Genomic DNA, 16,045 nt, shown 5'->3' with positions numbered 1-16,045 from the left:
GGAGCGCCATCACGATGGACAGAACCTTTGTAAAGACTGAGCCGTTGTCAGGCCGAAAGAAAGGACCAAAAATTGGAAATTATGGGACAGAACTGCAAAGCGCAGGAAGCACTGGTGAATCTGGCAAATAGCAACATGAAGATACACGTCCTTGAGGCCCAACTCACCCTGTTCCATGGAAGCGATGACCGATAGAAGGGATTCCATACGAAAACGACAGACCCAGACATGTGCGTTGAGACGCGCGAAGGTCCAAGATGGGCCAAACTGAGCTGTCCTTCTTTGATATGACAAAAAGGTTGGACTAGAACTCCAAAACCCTTGGGTTGGGAATACCGGAATGATAACGCCTTGAAGGAGCAGAGAGTTGATTGCTCGAAAAAAGGTGGCCGCCCTGAAGGGGTACTAGTGAACAACAGACTAAAAGCAGCGCTCGAGGAAGACTGGGACATTTGGTTTTGTATCTGGAAAATACCACTTCCTGAGCCCAGGCATTCGAAAAGTGTGAGAGTCTGACGTCGAAGTGCAGAAGCCTGCCCCCCCCCCCCACTCGACTGAATCGGAGTGGGGGGGGTACCTTCAGGAAGAAGTGGACTAACCGGCTCCAGGCTTTGCAGATTGAAGTTGGGGTTGCCAGGAGGGGTGAATCTTAAGGGAAGGTTTGACCTTCCGATCCTGGTAAATCTGCAGACCTGAGGACGCAGTGTTGGAAAACACACGAAAAGACTGAAGACAAGGACCTGCCTTTGACAAGCGCATTCTGCTTGACCCGGTTTTGGAGGAAGAGGGTGCTCTTACCAACCGTAGCCTCCAAGATAATTTCATCCAATCTAGGTCCAAAGAGACCGAAACCTGCAAAGAAAAGCGAGGTCGGGGACCACTTGGTAGCTAAAAATCAGCAGACCAAGCTTTAAGCCAAGTTTTTCCTGTGAATAGCCATGGAAGAAGCCGAGGCCCAAGCTACCAGACAGGCAGCATCAAGGGCAGACTCGCATAGGAACATGGATGCATTGGAGATGAGAGGAGACAGATCTAGTAGTTCCTCCGGAGGACCCGAGAGCAGGTCATGTCGATGTTTGTGCGCCAATTCCGTGCCTGCTCTGTTGACCCCGACTGTGGCAAAAATTGGGTGTTGGGTGTAGCCGGAGGCCTCAAGAAATGGAGTCAGATGAAGGGGAAGGTGTGGAATCAGTAAGGACAGCCCTAAATCGGAAGAACCTCGAGGCGCAGATCCCTTGTCAACCGAATCAGACAGTTAGTTCTCGGACAAGACCTCTTTTAGGGGGAGAAGTACTGGACTTTACCTCCGGTAGGGGAGGTGAGGCAGAGGAGGCCGATGAAAGTGAAGATAGGCAATCAGACCTGGCCCGCATTTGGGGCCTGTCGCGTTAGAAATACATGGACAGAGTCCAGGGGACAAGTAGGGATCATGCTCATCATGGACTAAATGATGTTCTCTAGGTTATCAGCCGTTCTGAAAAGGGAATGAGCTCATTCAGGATCCAGACCCATCGTACCAGGGGTGGGCAATACTGGGGGTGGCGGGGGTGCAGGAGCCGCAGGTGTTTGGCCAGGAGGTCGGCAACGCATCGCATAAGGGAGTAGACGGAGCACAAGGAAACTTAGTACTGCACTTGGAACAGGCAGAATAAATGGTGATGGCCGTTTGGCTTCAGGGTTCTCCCTCAGGGTCAGACATGGCTGTAGACGTGGGGGGGGGGGGGCACTGAACCACACACTGGACTAGTGGGAGTGAAGAAACCAATAGAACCACTCAGGACTGCACAGCTATAGATACTACTATTTAGGGACGGATGGCTGCCTTTACCTAGGACTGCTAGGATAAGTACCTACTCCGACAGGGCGGAAGCCCCAGACTGCAGGCTAGGGCACCTGTAGGGAAGTAGAGAAAGGCCAAGGGCCCGTCCTACCTGGTTTCTGATGTCACTCCTGAGGCAAAGATGCAGCAGAGCTGGTCAGGAGCTCCTGGGTCCCCAGCCGCGTCCATCCGAACACAGGAGACACAGAGCGGATACACAGGCTTCACCCACGGAGCGCCACGATTTTAGAACGACTGTTATGTGAGGGAGACCGGCGAAGCAGAAAGGGAGGCGGATTCCCCATGTAGGAAGTGAAATAAGTGCACTGGAGCGTGATTCGACGAGTGAAAGAAACTGCCCCCCCCCTCAGCTTGTAAAGTAGAGTGAGAAAAAGGCACCACCGGCCCCATAGGCTGGAAGTAGCACCTCGTAACAATAAGGGCCGGCAATGCCCGCAAACCGGTAGAGACTGGTAGGCGGAGTACAGCGGACCAATGAGTGTACTGACGGTACTGTATAGAAGCGGCGGCCCGGAGGGGGTGGGGGTTTCAGACACAACATCCAGCCCCCTCAGCGTGACCTCCTTTACTAAGGGCCACTGGTGGGAGAAGTGTGAGGGGTGCTCCTTAGGCTGTGGGGGGGTCTTCATAGGCCGGTTGGACAGCAGTGCATTTGTAATAGGACACCGTGCGCCCGCCGTGGGGACAACAAGGCGACCGTGAAACCTGCGTCCCAGCTAAAGAGGGAAGAAAAGAAATAATAAAACGAACATAAAAATGGTGGAGACTCGGCGGAATTATGAGCAGTGTCGGCCTCCTGCGAGCCACGACTGAACCGCTCAGTGTCTGGGGGAGGGGCCTATCCTGTAGGAGGGGCCACATTTACATTTCTTACTGTCACGCCTCGGTGCCCCCCAATGTAACGAACAAGAAACCAGCATTGCGCAGTGGGCGGAGCTTTACATTTCAGCTTTCGTGTAGTAAAGTTTACGTGTAGAGGGTGAGGAGTAAGGGGCACTCAGACTGAAGGAATAAGTGTAGAGACGAGGGGTCTGTAACCCCAAGAGCCTCAACAGCGGTGAGTCATGAGGAGGATCTCACAGCCGTCATTACCAAGCGGCAATGTCCGGTAACGAGGCGCTGCGCCAACCGCCAGCAGGAAGGGGCGGGTCACGCGTGTGAGGAGGACACGGACCCCGAATAAGATTATTAAGCCTCATCTCCGCTCGCACCGCTGGTGTATGGAGATAATCATCATAACGGCACGGAGATTTATTCTCTACATTCTCTGCGGAGATCTGAGGGGTTTCAAAGCCATGCAGTGTTGTCATAGGGACACCGTCCACACAACTTCCACTCAGGAACCTCTGGTGAAGTCTTTGCAGCTTTCGGCCTGCAACGATCAGATCTCCGCCTAGACGGAAGATATAACTGGGCGGACAAGTCACATGACCCCAAACAGAAGGTAAACATTGGATTAAACTCACAAAGGTCTCGTTGAGGGTCTTCACGGCTTTCCCTCTCCGGCTGATGAACTCTGCGTCCTGTGAAGATAAAGCAAGATGGCGGACATGGAGAAGATGAGGCTTTGAGCAGCGCCCCCCAGGGGTGACAAATAATGTGAATTTTTTATCATAAATTTGCAGCTATATTACAAGGAAGCTCCTCCCTGCGCCGCGTCCCTGTAATTTGCGCCTCCGACGTCCACCGCTCTGGAGTTTTCGGGGACACTGGGACGCAGCTCCACTTGCCCCAGACACAAAGAACTGCAGCGCAGCATTCTGGGAAGTTCTATTAAATATTCGGCTATTCCGGGGTCACTACGCGGGGGGTTTAGCATTTCTTTCCCCACTAACCTGAACAGAAAACCACCAAAAGAACAGGCAAATCCCCCTCCCCCACAGGACCACCCGCAACATCAGCAGCTAGAACCGGTGAGCCCACGACCCCTCACAGCCGCTCAGCCGGGGGAGGGGCATCAACCTGAGCCGCACAGAACTGACCCAGTGTGACGCAACACTCACCTCAGGGAGACTGTGATCCTTCTGGAACTGAGACACCGAATACGAGCGGATGTAATCTCCCATCTCCTGCCGCGTCTCAATGGCACGTTTCACCAGCCACTGCCCGGGACATGATACCAGTGAGAACACGCAACCCAAATCCAGTACATGAGCCCCCCACACCCACCCCACGCCCACAGGGAAACAGCCGCCCCCCCAGAGAAACCAGCCCCTCCCACACCCTGAGCAACACCCGCCCCACGGCAACCAGCCCCCCCACACCGAGAAACCAGCCCCCCCACACCCTGAGCAACCCCCGCCCCACGGCAACCAGCCACCCACGCCCAGAGCAACCTTGAACCCACAGGGAAACCAGCCCCCCCACAGCCAGTTAAGACCACCGCAGCAGCCTTGCCCAGCTCTAAATTCAGAGTGTACCGCGGACCCCCAGCAGCTCGTTACCTGGATGACCGGGAAGATGTGGATGAAGTCTAGACCTTGGATTTGATGGGGCTCCAGGCGATGGGGACATTTCATTTTCGGTAAAACAGACACAATCTTCTCGGTTAATGCTCTGAAATAGAAAGAGGCGGAGCATGAGGCCGATCCCTCTAATGTCCCCACCCACTGCGACAATTTATAAGAATTGAAGCTCCACCTCTCCATTGTTTTACCACTAACAAAAACAAGGGCCCACGAGACGCTCCTTTACATACATCGCCTGGTTAACGCCTAACCCCCGATGGCAGCGCTATTCTACGAGCCATCGTTTTTTAAATGTCAAAATTGTGGGACGTAGGTCACGTGTGCCGCACTAGCTCCGCCCTCCTGGCGTTGCCTGCCATGCCTCATCCAGGAGCCGAGAGTTAAGAGTCATCGGACGTGATCAGGCGCGCCCCCCACAGTACGGAACGCTCCTCTGTACTGCCCTGCTGGATGTGCGTCGCTACTAGGCAAGCAGCCCCTCCGCTGGAAGCGGCATTAAGCACGGATAGCCACCACAGATACTTGCCGGCCATTCAGCAACTTGGCAGAGTCCCGCAGCACCGCCCTGCTGAGACGTGTCCTTGCAGACTCCCCTCCCCCCCCGTGTGACGTTCTGCGGAGCCTTTTTCCCCTCTCCTCCCTGGACGAGCAGGACTGAGGGGACCGGGGTTACTGCGCAGAAGAGGAGCAGCGCATAGGGGGGGCGTGCACAGAGGGGACAGGCACAGAGGGGACGGGGCGTGCACAGAGGGGATAGGCACAGAGGGGACAGGGTGTGCGCAGAGGGGGGGGGCGTGCACAGAGGGGACGGGCACAGAGGGGACGGGCAGAGGGGACACGTATAGAAGATTTTTTGAAAGGATCTGAGAATCTTGAAAGAATGGAAACACCAGCGACGCATAAATATATTTCAAGACAAGACATCAGTGGAGATTTCGTACGCGACCGCATTACCCGTGTTTAGGAGGCTAAAGCCGTGTCACCAATATTTAGAACACCACAAATTATTTGAATACAGAAGTCGCCTGCGGGGCTCATAGGAAGTTCAGGCTCCATCTATATTCATATTATTCACAGGAAGGCCACAGAAGGGAGGCCCCCATTAGGTGCAGCGTGCGGGCGTTGTATATATTGCGCGATGCCCATATCCTAAAGTTTGTCGGCAAAACCATCCAACAGTTTAGAAGACGAATCTCCAAACACTTAAGTTCTATCAAGCGTCAGGAAGACACCCCATTATCCGGGCACATGAGAATGACACTAGATCCAGCCAATGTGGGGTGTCACCCTGCCGAAACCTGGTCCACGAGGAGGTCAAAGACCGTAGGTTGTTGCAGGAGGAAGCGCGGTGGATTTACCGCCTAAACAGTCTCAGTCCTCGTGGACTCCATGAGGGCTTCACTTTCGTGGCCTTCCTGTGAATAATGTGAATACAGAGGAGCCCTGGATCCTGAACTTCCCGTGAATATAGAGGAGCCCTGGATCCTGAACTTCCTGTGAATATAGGGGAGCCCTGGATCCTGAACTTCCCGTGAATATAGGGGAGCCCTGGATCCTGAACTTCCCGTGAATATAGGGGAGCCCTGGATCCTGAACTTCCCGTGAATATAGAGGAGCCCTGGATCCTGAACTTCCCGTGAATATAGGGGAGCCCTGGATCCTGAACTTCCCGTGAATATAGGGGAGCCCTGGATCCTGAACTTCCTGTGAATATAGGGGAGCCCTGGATCCTGAACTTCCTGTGAATATAGGGGAGCCCTGGATCCTGAACTTCCTGTGAATATAGAGGAGCCCTGGATCCTGAACTTCCTGTGAATATAGGGGAGCCCTGGATCCTGAACTTCCTGTGAATATAGAGGAGTCCTGGATCCTGAACTTCCTGTGAATATAGAGGAGCCCTGGATCCTGAACTTCCCGTGAATATAGAGGAGCCCTGGATCCTGAACTTCCTGTGAATATAGGGGAGCCCTGGATCCTGAACTTCCCGTGAATATAGAGGAGCCCTGGATCCTGAACTTCCTGTGAATATAGGGGAGCCCTGGATCCTGAACTTCCTGTGAATATAGGGGAGCCCTGGATCCTGAACTTCCTGTGAATATAGGGGAGCCCTGGATCCTGAACTTCCTGTGAGCCCCGCAGACAACTTCTGTATTTTCAAATAATTCTTTTTTTTGTTTTTTTAATTATTGTTATCACTGATTTAACCTCATAAATATGTTTCATTATAGCTGCGTTCGCCGCCAGTAGCCCCATTTTCCCCTGAGGACGCCACTTCGGTGGTGAAACCTGTCGGGGGGGGCTCTTCTCTCTTTTTTAAAATTCAGTGTTTTCGGACGATTCGAAGTCCCTTATCAGGCGGAGCGCAGCCGCGGATCCCGGGTGTTTGATACAGGCGGTGCGGCCGCCAGAGACTCTGACCTTAGACGCCACTGACTACGGACTATTATGAGCATCATTGTACGGAGACTCCAGTTCACATTGCGCTTTGAATCTTCATTTCGCTGCTTATCGTTTATAATAAAGTTACAGGTCACAACACTAAGCGTTCCATAGGTGTCCGGGAAACAAGGGCCAATCTTTTTGCCTCTGGCGATATTGATGGGTTTTTGTGTGTACCTCAGCCCACCAGGTACCTGGGTCCTTTGGATGGGTGAGGGGCACACGACACTCCATAAATGTACTGATGGAAGATAAGATACTAACGGGAAGGATTTATAGGGGCGACCCCCTTATAACCAACTGAAACGACATTCACATACGAACCATAAATAGTGCTGTGACTTCTGTGATACTGAACGGGTTATTGGAGCTGGACATTGGTCTCCTCAACCTCTCGTAAGCCAGATCTTAGTAGGCGCCTTGAAGCTTTGTAGGAGGACCGAAGGTTTTCTTGACTGGCTCTGGGGTCTGTTTGTAAAGCCCGAGAAGAGTTGGGGTAGTCGGCCCTTGTAAAGTAGATGGTTTGTGGTGGTTGTGAGATGAGATACTTAAACCGGAAGATGGGCCAAAAACCAAATTATCAGAAAACCAATGGGAGGAGGATGCCCAAACAGAAGAGCAAAATGGAATCCTCAGCCAAAACAGAGAAATCTTGGCAATTCCCTCAGGGTGAAACACGTACAGCACAGAGAGACCGTGCCAAAAATAAAGTGGACCCCCCACCTGGTTATGTATCTGGCACCGGTTATGCAGCTTTGGAGGTGGCATCGAATGAGCTGCTCAGTGACGGCCAAGGATCTCCCTCACGATAAGTAACTCGGCACAATATAATCTCTCCATTCAAATGGGTGAAGTTCAGAGCGACGTCTCTCTGATCCGAGAGGCTACGAATAAAATCCATAACCGGCTTAAAGATGCGGGAGGCAAAAATACATTTAAACTTAAGGAATCAGCAACGGTTCGGGAGGAGACGGAAATACAGAGCTGAGAAAAGAGCGGACCTCGAGGATGTAACAGCCGTTTACTGGGCTTTCCGGAAGGTGCGGAGGGGAAAGATACGGCTGCTTTCATATCTAATAGGATCGGAGAAACGGTGGGTAAGGAATCAGTCTTCATATTTCGCAGTGGAACGTGCTCATCGTATCCTGGGCAGGAAACCCACCCAGGGAGCTCCCCCAAGACATATTCTGATTAAAATGTTGTTCCCCAATATCAAGACTTACAACTTCCTCCATTACAAATTTATGCTGAGAATTTACAACTCTGCCCTTCACCGCGCCAAGTCCATGTCACCTCCTCGTCTCCACCTTCACCGCGCCAAGTCCATGTCACCTCCTCGTCTCCACCTTCACCGCACCAAGTCCATGTCACCTCCTCGTCTCCACCTTCACCGCGCCAAGTCCATGTCACCTCCTCGTCTCCACCTTCACAGCGCCAAGTCCATGTCACCTCCTCGTCTCCACCTTCACAGCGCCAAGTCCACGTCACCTCCTCGTCTCCACCTTCACAGCACCAAGTCCATGTCACCTCCTCGTCTCCACCTTCACAGCACCAAGTCCATGTCACCTCCTCGTCTCCACCTTCACAGCGCCAAGTCCATGTCACCTCGTCTCCACCTTCACCTCGCCAAGTCCATGTCACATCCTCGTCTCCACCTTCACCGCGCCAAGTCCATGTCACCTCCTCGTCTCCACCTTCACCGCGCCAAGTCCATGTCACCTCCTCGTCTCCACCATCACCGTGCCAAGTCCATGTCACCTCCTCGTCTCCACCATCTAATAATCCAAAACGTCTCTGATACTTTTCACTCCCTCGTTAGTCCTAAAATGCAGACGCCGATCACAGATCTCAGCGCTGAAGAGCCGGCCACTTATTTTAAAGTAAAAATTGACAACATCCGCCATGATATTATCTCCCAGTCCCCCAGTAACATCGAGCCCCTTCCCTCCCGCACTCCCTCTTCTTCACTCTCAGCATTTGACCCAATAACAGAAGTCTGCAGTCTCTCTCCTTCTCTAACTACTACCTGTCCTAGTGATCATATCCTCTTACACCTCCTCCAGTCCCTCTCCCCTCACACCTCCTCCAGTCCCTCTCCCCTCACACCTCCTCCAGTCCCTCTCCCCTCACACCTCCTCCAGTCCCTCTCCCCTCACACCTCCCCCAGTCCCTCTCCCCTCACACCTCCCCCAGTCCCTCTCCCCTCACACCTCCCCCAGTCCCTCTCCCCTCACACCTCCCCCAGTCCCTCTCCCCTCACACCTCCCCCAGTCCCTCTCCCCTCACACCTCCTCCAGTCCCTCTCCCCGCCTGTCTCCAGGCTCCTCCTCGTCCTACTACCTGCCCTAGTGATCCTATCACAGTCACTACACGGTTTGCCCATTTACACTTCTTCCTCCCCCCCCCAGTGCTGCACCTCCTGACATCTCCGTCTACCACTCGCGCTCTACGTCCTGCCAACGACCAATGATTAAAATCCTCCATAATCCGAACCCCCAATCCCAGCACCAAGACGTCTCTCCTACTGCACCAGTTCTCCAGGATCCTCTACCAAAGACAATCACAACAACTCCCAACATCCACCGTTATAAACGTGTCCTGAAAACTCATCTTATTACAGCGGGCCGCTAACATTCCCTGATCTCACTCTCCCTGCCCCCCCTCCCCCCTCATTCATGAGAACCCGACCCCTCATTCAGCACCCCCCTCACTCCCTGCCCCCGATTATTCATGAGAACCCAACCCCTCATTCAGCAGCCCCCCAGTCTCGGCCCCCCCCCAATTGACGTAACCACAGCCCCCCAGTAATTCCCCCGATGTTACACAGCCCCCCCAGTGACGTCGCTGCACCTGCTCTACTCACATCTTCTGTCCAATAGTGGAGTTCTCTTGGAAGAGCAGATCCACGTCAACGTCAAAGTTACAGGTTGTGATGCACCAAGTCATCCCGCCGACCACCTGCAGGGAGAACACACAGGGGGCAGAGGTCACATGAATGGAAGACACCACAACTTATGTAGCACACGACACACGACTTGTCTCAGCCCCCGTCACCTTGTCAAATGGGGAGAGGCCTTTAATTCTGGCCCTAAAGTATCCGGCGGCCACCAGCAGCTCCAGGATCTCCACCAGCTTCACCTGCTGCTCCTCATCCTCCCGAGACTCCACCTAGAGACACAAATCACACAATAACTAAACCCGGAGTCCGAACATCACCCTCCCCCGAGCACAAGACGTCTCCTGCTCTACCGACAGCCGAGCGCCACCGGGAGACACAAACCAAGTATATACATTACACGGGACCGCAACAGTCGTACATACAGTCAGAGTCTAAGGCTATGTTCACACGGAGTATTTTGGGGGAGGAATATCTGCCTCAAAATTCCGTTTGGAACTTTGAGGCAGATTTTCCTCTCCCTGCACGCCGATTTTCGCGGTGATTTTCGCGCCGTTTTTCGCCCACGGCCATTGAGCGCCGCGGGCATAAAACAGCGCGAAATACGCTTTCTCTACCTCCCATTGAAGTCAATGGGAGGTCAGAGGCGGAAGCGCCCGAAGATAGGGCATGTCGCTTCTTTTTCCCGCGAGGCAGTTTTACTGCTCGCGGTAAAAAGACGCCGACGCCTCCCATTGAAATCAATGGGAGGCGTTCTCGGGCCGTTCTTGCCGAGTTTTGCGACGCGGTTTCCGCGTCAAAAAACTCGGCAAAATACCCCGTGTGAACATAGCCTTAAGCTCCGACACCCCTTTCCATTCCATGGGTTTTCTTGTTTTCTACTTTGTTGATTCATATTGAAGACGCGATAACTATAAAGGGACACACGGAAGTTTAAAAAAAAAGAAGTGTTAAACAAACCAGAATCGGTTTTATATTTTACATTCTTCAAAGTTACCCCCTTTTGCTTTGATGACGACTTCGCACACTCTTCATGAGGTCATCACCTGGAATGATTTGCCAACAGTCCTGAAGCAGTTCCCAGAGGTGCGGAGCACTTTTTGGCTGCTCGTCCTTCGCTCTGAGATGTCTGGGATGAGTTGACCGCAACTGGGTCTAGTTTGGGCGATTGTGGAGATCAGGTCACCTGACGCAGCCCTCCATCGCTCTCCCTCTTGGTCATACAGCCCTTCTATGGCCTGGAGGTAATTGGGGTCTTTGTCCAGTTGAAATGATGGTCCCACTAAGCACAGACCAGATGTGGTGACGTGTCGCTGCAGATTGTGGGGTAGACACGCTGGTTAAGTGTCCCCAGTAAAGCCCCCTCACTCCTCCTCGCTTCATGGTGGAACCCACGAGTACAAACCATCCGCTCCCCTTTTCTCACGTGGCGGTTCGAACCACAAAATCTCACGCTTTGACTCCTCAGGCCAAAGTTCAGATTTCCACCGGTCTAATGTCCATTCCTTGTGTTTCTTGGCCCGAGCTCGTCTCCTCTTCTTCCTCAGCGGAGGCTTCTTTGCAGCAATTCCACCATGAAGTCCTGATTCTCGGCGTCTCCTCTTCTTCCTCAGCGGAGGCTTCTTTGCAGCAATTCCACCATGAAGTCCTGATTCTCGGCGTCTCCTCTTCCTCAGCGGAGGCTTCTTTGCAGCAATTCCACTATGACGTCCTGATTCTCGGCGTCTCCGCTTCTTTGCAGCAATTCCACCATGAAGTCCTGATTCTCGGCGTCTCCTCTTCTTCCTCAGCGGAGGCTTCTTTGCAGCAATTCCACCATGAAATCCTGATTCTCGGCGTCTCCTCTTCTTCCTCAGCGGAGGCTTCTTTGCAGCAATTCCACCATGAAGTCCTGATTCTCGGCGTCTCCTCTTCTTCCTCAGCGGAGGCTTCTTTGCAGAAATTCCACCATGAAGACCTGATTCTCGGCGTCTCCTCTTCTTCCTCAGCGGAGGCTTCTTTGCAGAAATTCCACCATGAAGTCCTGATTCTCGGCGTCTCCTCTTCTTTGCAGCAATTCCACCATGAAGTCCTGATTCTCGGTGTCTCCTCTTCTTCCTCAGCAGAGGCTTCTTTGCAGCAATTCCACCATGAAGTCCTGATTCTCGGCGTCTCCTCTTCTTCCTCAGCGGAGGCTTCTTTGCAGCAACTCCACCATGAAGTCCTGATTCTCGGCGTCTCCTCTTCTTTGCAGCAATTCCACCATGAAGTCCTGATTCTCGGCGTCTCCTCTTCTTCCTCAGCGGAGGCTTCTTTGCAGCAATTCCACCATGAAGTCCTGATTCTCGGCATCTCCTCTTCTTCCTCAGCGGAGGCTTCTTTGCAGCAATTCCACCATGAAGTCCTGATTCTCGGTGTCTCCTCTTCTTCCTCAGCAGAGGCTTCTTTGCAGCAATTCCACCATGAAGTCCTGATTCTCGGTGTCTCCTCTTCTTCCTCAGCGGAGGCTTCTTTGCAGCAATTCCACCATGAAGTCCTGATTCTTGGCGTCTCCTCTTCTTCCTCAGCGGAGGCTTCTTTGCAGCAATTCCACCATGAAGTCCTGATTCTCGGCGTCTCCTCTTCTTCCTCAGCGGAGGCTTCTTTGCAGCAACTCCACCATGAAGTCCTGATTCTCGGCATCTCCTCTTCTTTGCAGCAATTCCACCATGAAGTCCTGATTCTCGGCGTCTCCTCTTCTTCCTCAGCGGAGGCTTCTTTGCAGCAATTCCACCATGAAGTCCTGATTCTCGGCGTCTCCTCTTCTTCCTCAGCGGAGGCTTCTTTGCAGAAATTCCACCATGAAGTCCTGATTCTCGGCGTCTCCTCTTCTTCCTCAGCGGAGGCTTCTTTGCAGCAACTCCACCATGAAGTCCTGATTCTCGGCGTCTCCTCTTCATTGCAGCAATTCCACCATGAAGTCCTGATTCTCGGCGTCTCCTCTTCTTCCTCAGCGGAGGCTTCTTTGCAGCAATTCCACCATGAAGTCCTGATTCTCGGCGTCTCCTCTTCTTCCTCAGCGGAGGCTTCTTTGCAGCAATTCCACCATGAAGTCCTGATTCTCGGCGTCTCCTCTTCTTCCTCCTCAGTGGAGGCTTCTTTGCAGCAATTCCACCATGAAGTCCTGATTCTCGGCGTCTCCTCTTCTTCCTCAGCGGAGGCTTCTTTGCAGCAATTCCACCATGAAATCCTGATTCTCGGCGTCTCCTCTTCTTCCTCAGCGGAGGCTTCTTTGCAGCAATTCCACCATAAAGTCCTGATTCTCGGCGTCTCCTCTTCTTCCTCAGCGGAGGCTTCTTTGCAGAAATTCCACCATGAAGTCCTGATTCTCGGCGTCTCCTCTTCTTCCTCAGCGGAGGCTTCTTTGAAGAAATTCCACCATGAAGTCCTGATTCTCGGCGTCTCCTCTTCTTCCTCAGCGGAGGCTTCTTTGCAGCAATTCCACCATGAAGTCCTGATTCTCGGCGTCTCCTCTTCTTTGCAGCAATTCCACCATGAAGTCCTGATTCTCGGTGTCTCCTCTTCTTCCTCAGCATAGGCTTCTTTGCAGCAATTCCACCATGAAGTCCTGATTCTCGGTGTCTCCTCTTCTTCCTCAGCAGAGGCTTCTTTGCAGCAATTCCACCATGAAGTCCTGATTCTCGGTGTCTCCTCTTCTTCCTCAGCGGAGGCTTCTTTGCAGCAATTCCACTATGAAGTCCTGATTCTCGGCGTCTCCTCTTCTTCCTCAGCGGAGGCTTCTTTGCAGCAATTCCACCATGAAGTCCTGATTCTCGGTGTCTCCTCTTCTTCCTCAGCGGAGGCTTCTTTGCAGCAATTCCATCATGAAGTCCTGATTCTCGGCGTCTCCTCTTCTTCCTCAGCGGAGGCTTCTTTGCAGCAATTCCACCATGAAGTCCTGATTCTCGGCGTCTCCTCTGTACGGTTGATGTGGAGATGTGTCTGGTTATTGATCTCGGAGGTGCTGGTAATCTGGGGTTTCGGAGGCTGGTGACTAATGAACTTCCCCTCCGCAGCAGCGGTCACTCTTAGTTTCCTTTCCTGGGGCGCTCCTCATGAGACAGTTTCATCATAGAGCTTGAAGGTCTCAAGTGCAGTCATGGAAACCATCAACGTTCTTGACATTTTCCGGATTAACCGACATTCACGTCTAAGGGTTTGTTCACACGGCTAAAAATACGGAGTCTGAACAACTCTAAACATCTGCCCATTGATTTCAATGGGAAAAAGGGCGTTTCGTTCCGACGGGGCGTATTTTTTTTATGCAGCCATTTGAAAAAACGGCTTGTTAAAAAAAAAAAAAAACGCTGCAAAAAAGAAGCGCATGTCACTTCTTAAGCCGTTTTTCATTGGGTCAATAGAAAACCAGCTCCAAAAACAGGCGTAAAAAAAAAAAAAAAAAAAAAAAATGGAAAAAAAGGAGGCTATTTTTCCCTTGAAAACAGCTCCGTATTTTACAGCCGTTTTTAGTTTAGGGTGTGAACGGGGCCTTAAAGTGATAACGGACGGTCGCTCCTCTATTTAGTTGAGTGGAATGTGGAATAGATCAGTAGTTAAATAGAAGCGTGAAGCAATCCGACCGCCACACACCACGGATGGCCTCACACATTATACCGCCACACACCACTGATGGCCTCTTACACATTATACCGCCACACACCACTGATGGCCTCTTACACATTATACCGCCACACACCACGGATGGCCTCACACATTATACCGCCACACACCACTGATGGCCTCACACATTATACCGCCACACACCACGGGTGGCCTCACACATTATACCGCCACACACCACTGATGTCCTCTTACACATTATACCGCCACACACCACGGATGGCCTCACACATTATACCGCCACACACCACTGATGGCCTCTTACACATTATACCTCCACACACCACTGATGTCCTCTTACACATTATACCGCCACACACCACTGATGTCCTCTTACACATTATACCGCCACACACCACGGATGGCCTCACACATTATACCGCCACCCACCACTGATGGCCTCTTACACATTATGGTACCGCCACACACCACTGATGGCCTCACACATTATGACACCTCCACACACCACTGTTGGCCTCTTACACATTATACCGCCACACACCACGGATGGCCTCACACATTATACCTCCACACACCACTGATGGCCTCTTACACATTATACCGCCACACACCACTGATGGCCTCTTACACATTATACCTCCACACACCACTGATGTCCTCTTACACATTATACCGCCACACACCACTGATGGCCTCTTACACATTATACCGCCACACACCACTGATGGCCTCTTACACATTATACCGCCACACACCACTGATGGCCTCTTACACATTATACCGCCACACACCACTGATGGCCTCTTACACATTATTATACCGCCACACACCACTGATGGCCTCTTACACATTATTATACCGCCACACACCACTGATGGCCTCTTACACATTATTATACCGCCACACACCACTGATGGCCTCTTACACATTATTATACCGCCACACACCACTGATGGCCTCTTACACATTATTATACCGCCACACACCACTGATGGCCTCTTACACATTATACCTCCACACACCACTGATGGCCTCTCACACATTATACCGCCACACACCACTGATGGCCTCTCACACATTATACCGCCACACACCACTGATGTCCTCTCACACATTATACCGCCACACACCACTGATGGCCTCTTACACATTATACCGCCACACACCACTGATGGCCTCTTACACATTATACCGCCACACACCACTGATGGCCTCTTACACATTATACCGCCACACACCACTGATGGCCTCTTACACATTATACCGCCACACACCACTGATGGCCTCTTACACATTATACCGCCACACACCACTGATGGCCTCTTACACATTATACCGCCACACACCACTGATGGCCTCTTACACATTATACCGCCACACACCACTGATGGCCTCTTACACATTATACCGCCACACACCACTGATGGCCTCTTACACATTATACCGCCACACACCACTGATGGCCTCTTACACATTATACCTCCACACACCACTGATGGCCTCTCACACATTATACCGCCACACACCACTGATGTCCTCTTACACATTATACCGCCACACACCACTGATGGCCTCTTACACATTATACCTCCACACACCACTGATGGCCTCTTACACATTATACCTCCACACACCACTGATGGCCTCTTACACATTATACCGCCACACACCACTGATGTCCTCTTACACATTATACCGCCACACACCACTGATGTCCTCTTACACATTATACCGCCACACACCACTGATGTCCTCTTACACATTATACCTCCACACACCACTGATGGCCTCTTACACATTATA

General features: G+C 52.1%; 1 protein-coding gene across 3 annotated transcripts in view; it reads right to left on the bottom strand.

Annotated features, from left to right (window-relative positions):
- CCDC93 (CCC complex scaffolding subunit CCDC93) overlaps nt 1–16,045 on the bottom strand; it is a 49,511-nt gene that overhangs the window by 27,895 nt on the left and 5,571 nt on the right. For 2 of the 3 annotated variants that reach the window (XM_075828978.1, XM_075828979.1), the window contains exons 2-6: nt 9,802–9,915; nt 9,611–9,705; nt 4,285–4,396; nt 3,844–3,942; nt 3,307–3,363 (exon numbers count right to left, since the gene is read on the bottom strand). In XM_075828978.1, coding sequence (XP_075685093.1) covers nt 3,307–3,363; nt 3,844–3,942; nt 4,285–4,396; nt 9,611–9,705; nt 9,802–9,915 — 477 coding nt within the window. The remainder of the gene's footprint in view (nt 1–3,306; nt 3,364–3,843; nt 3,943–4,284; nt 4,397–9,610; nt 9,706–9,801; nt 9,916–16,045) is intronic. The other variant, XM_075828980.1, reaches the window with a different exon arrangement.

Source organism: Rhinoderma darwinii, chromosome 6 (genome assembly GCF_050947455.1).
Source record: "Rhinoderma darwinii isolate aRhiDar2 chromosome 6, aRhiDar2.hap1, whole genome shotgun sequence".
Classification (NCBI taxonomy): Eukaryota; Metazoa; Chordata; class Amphibia; order Anura; family Rhinodermatidae; genus Rhinoderma; species Rhinoderma darwinii.
This window is presented reverse-complemented; position numbering and strand designations above follow the sequence as displayed.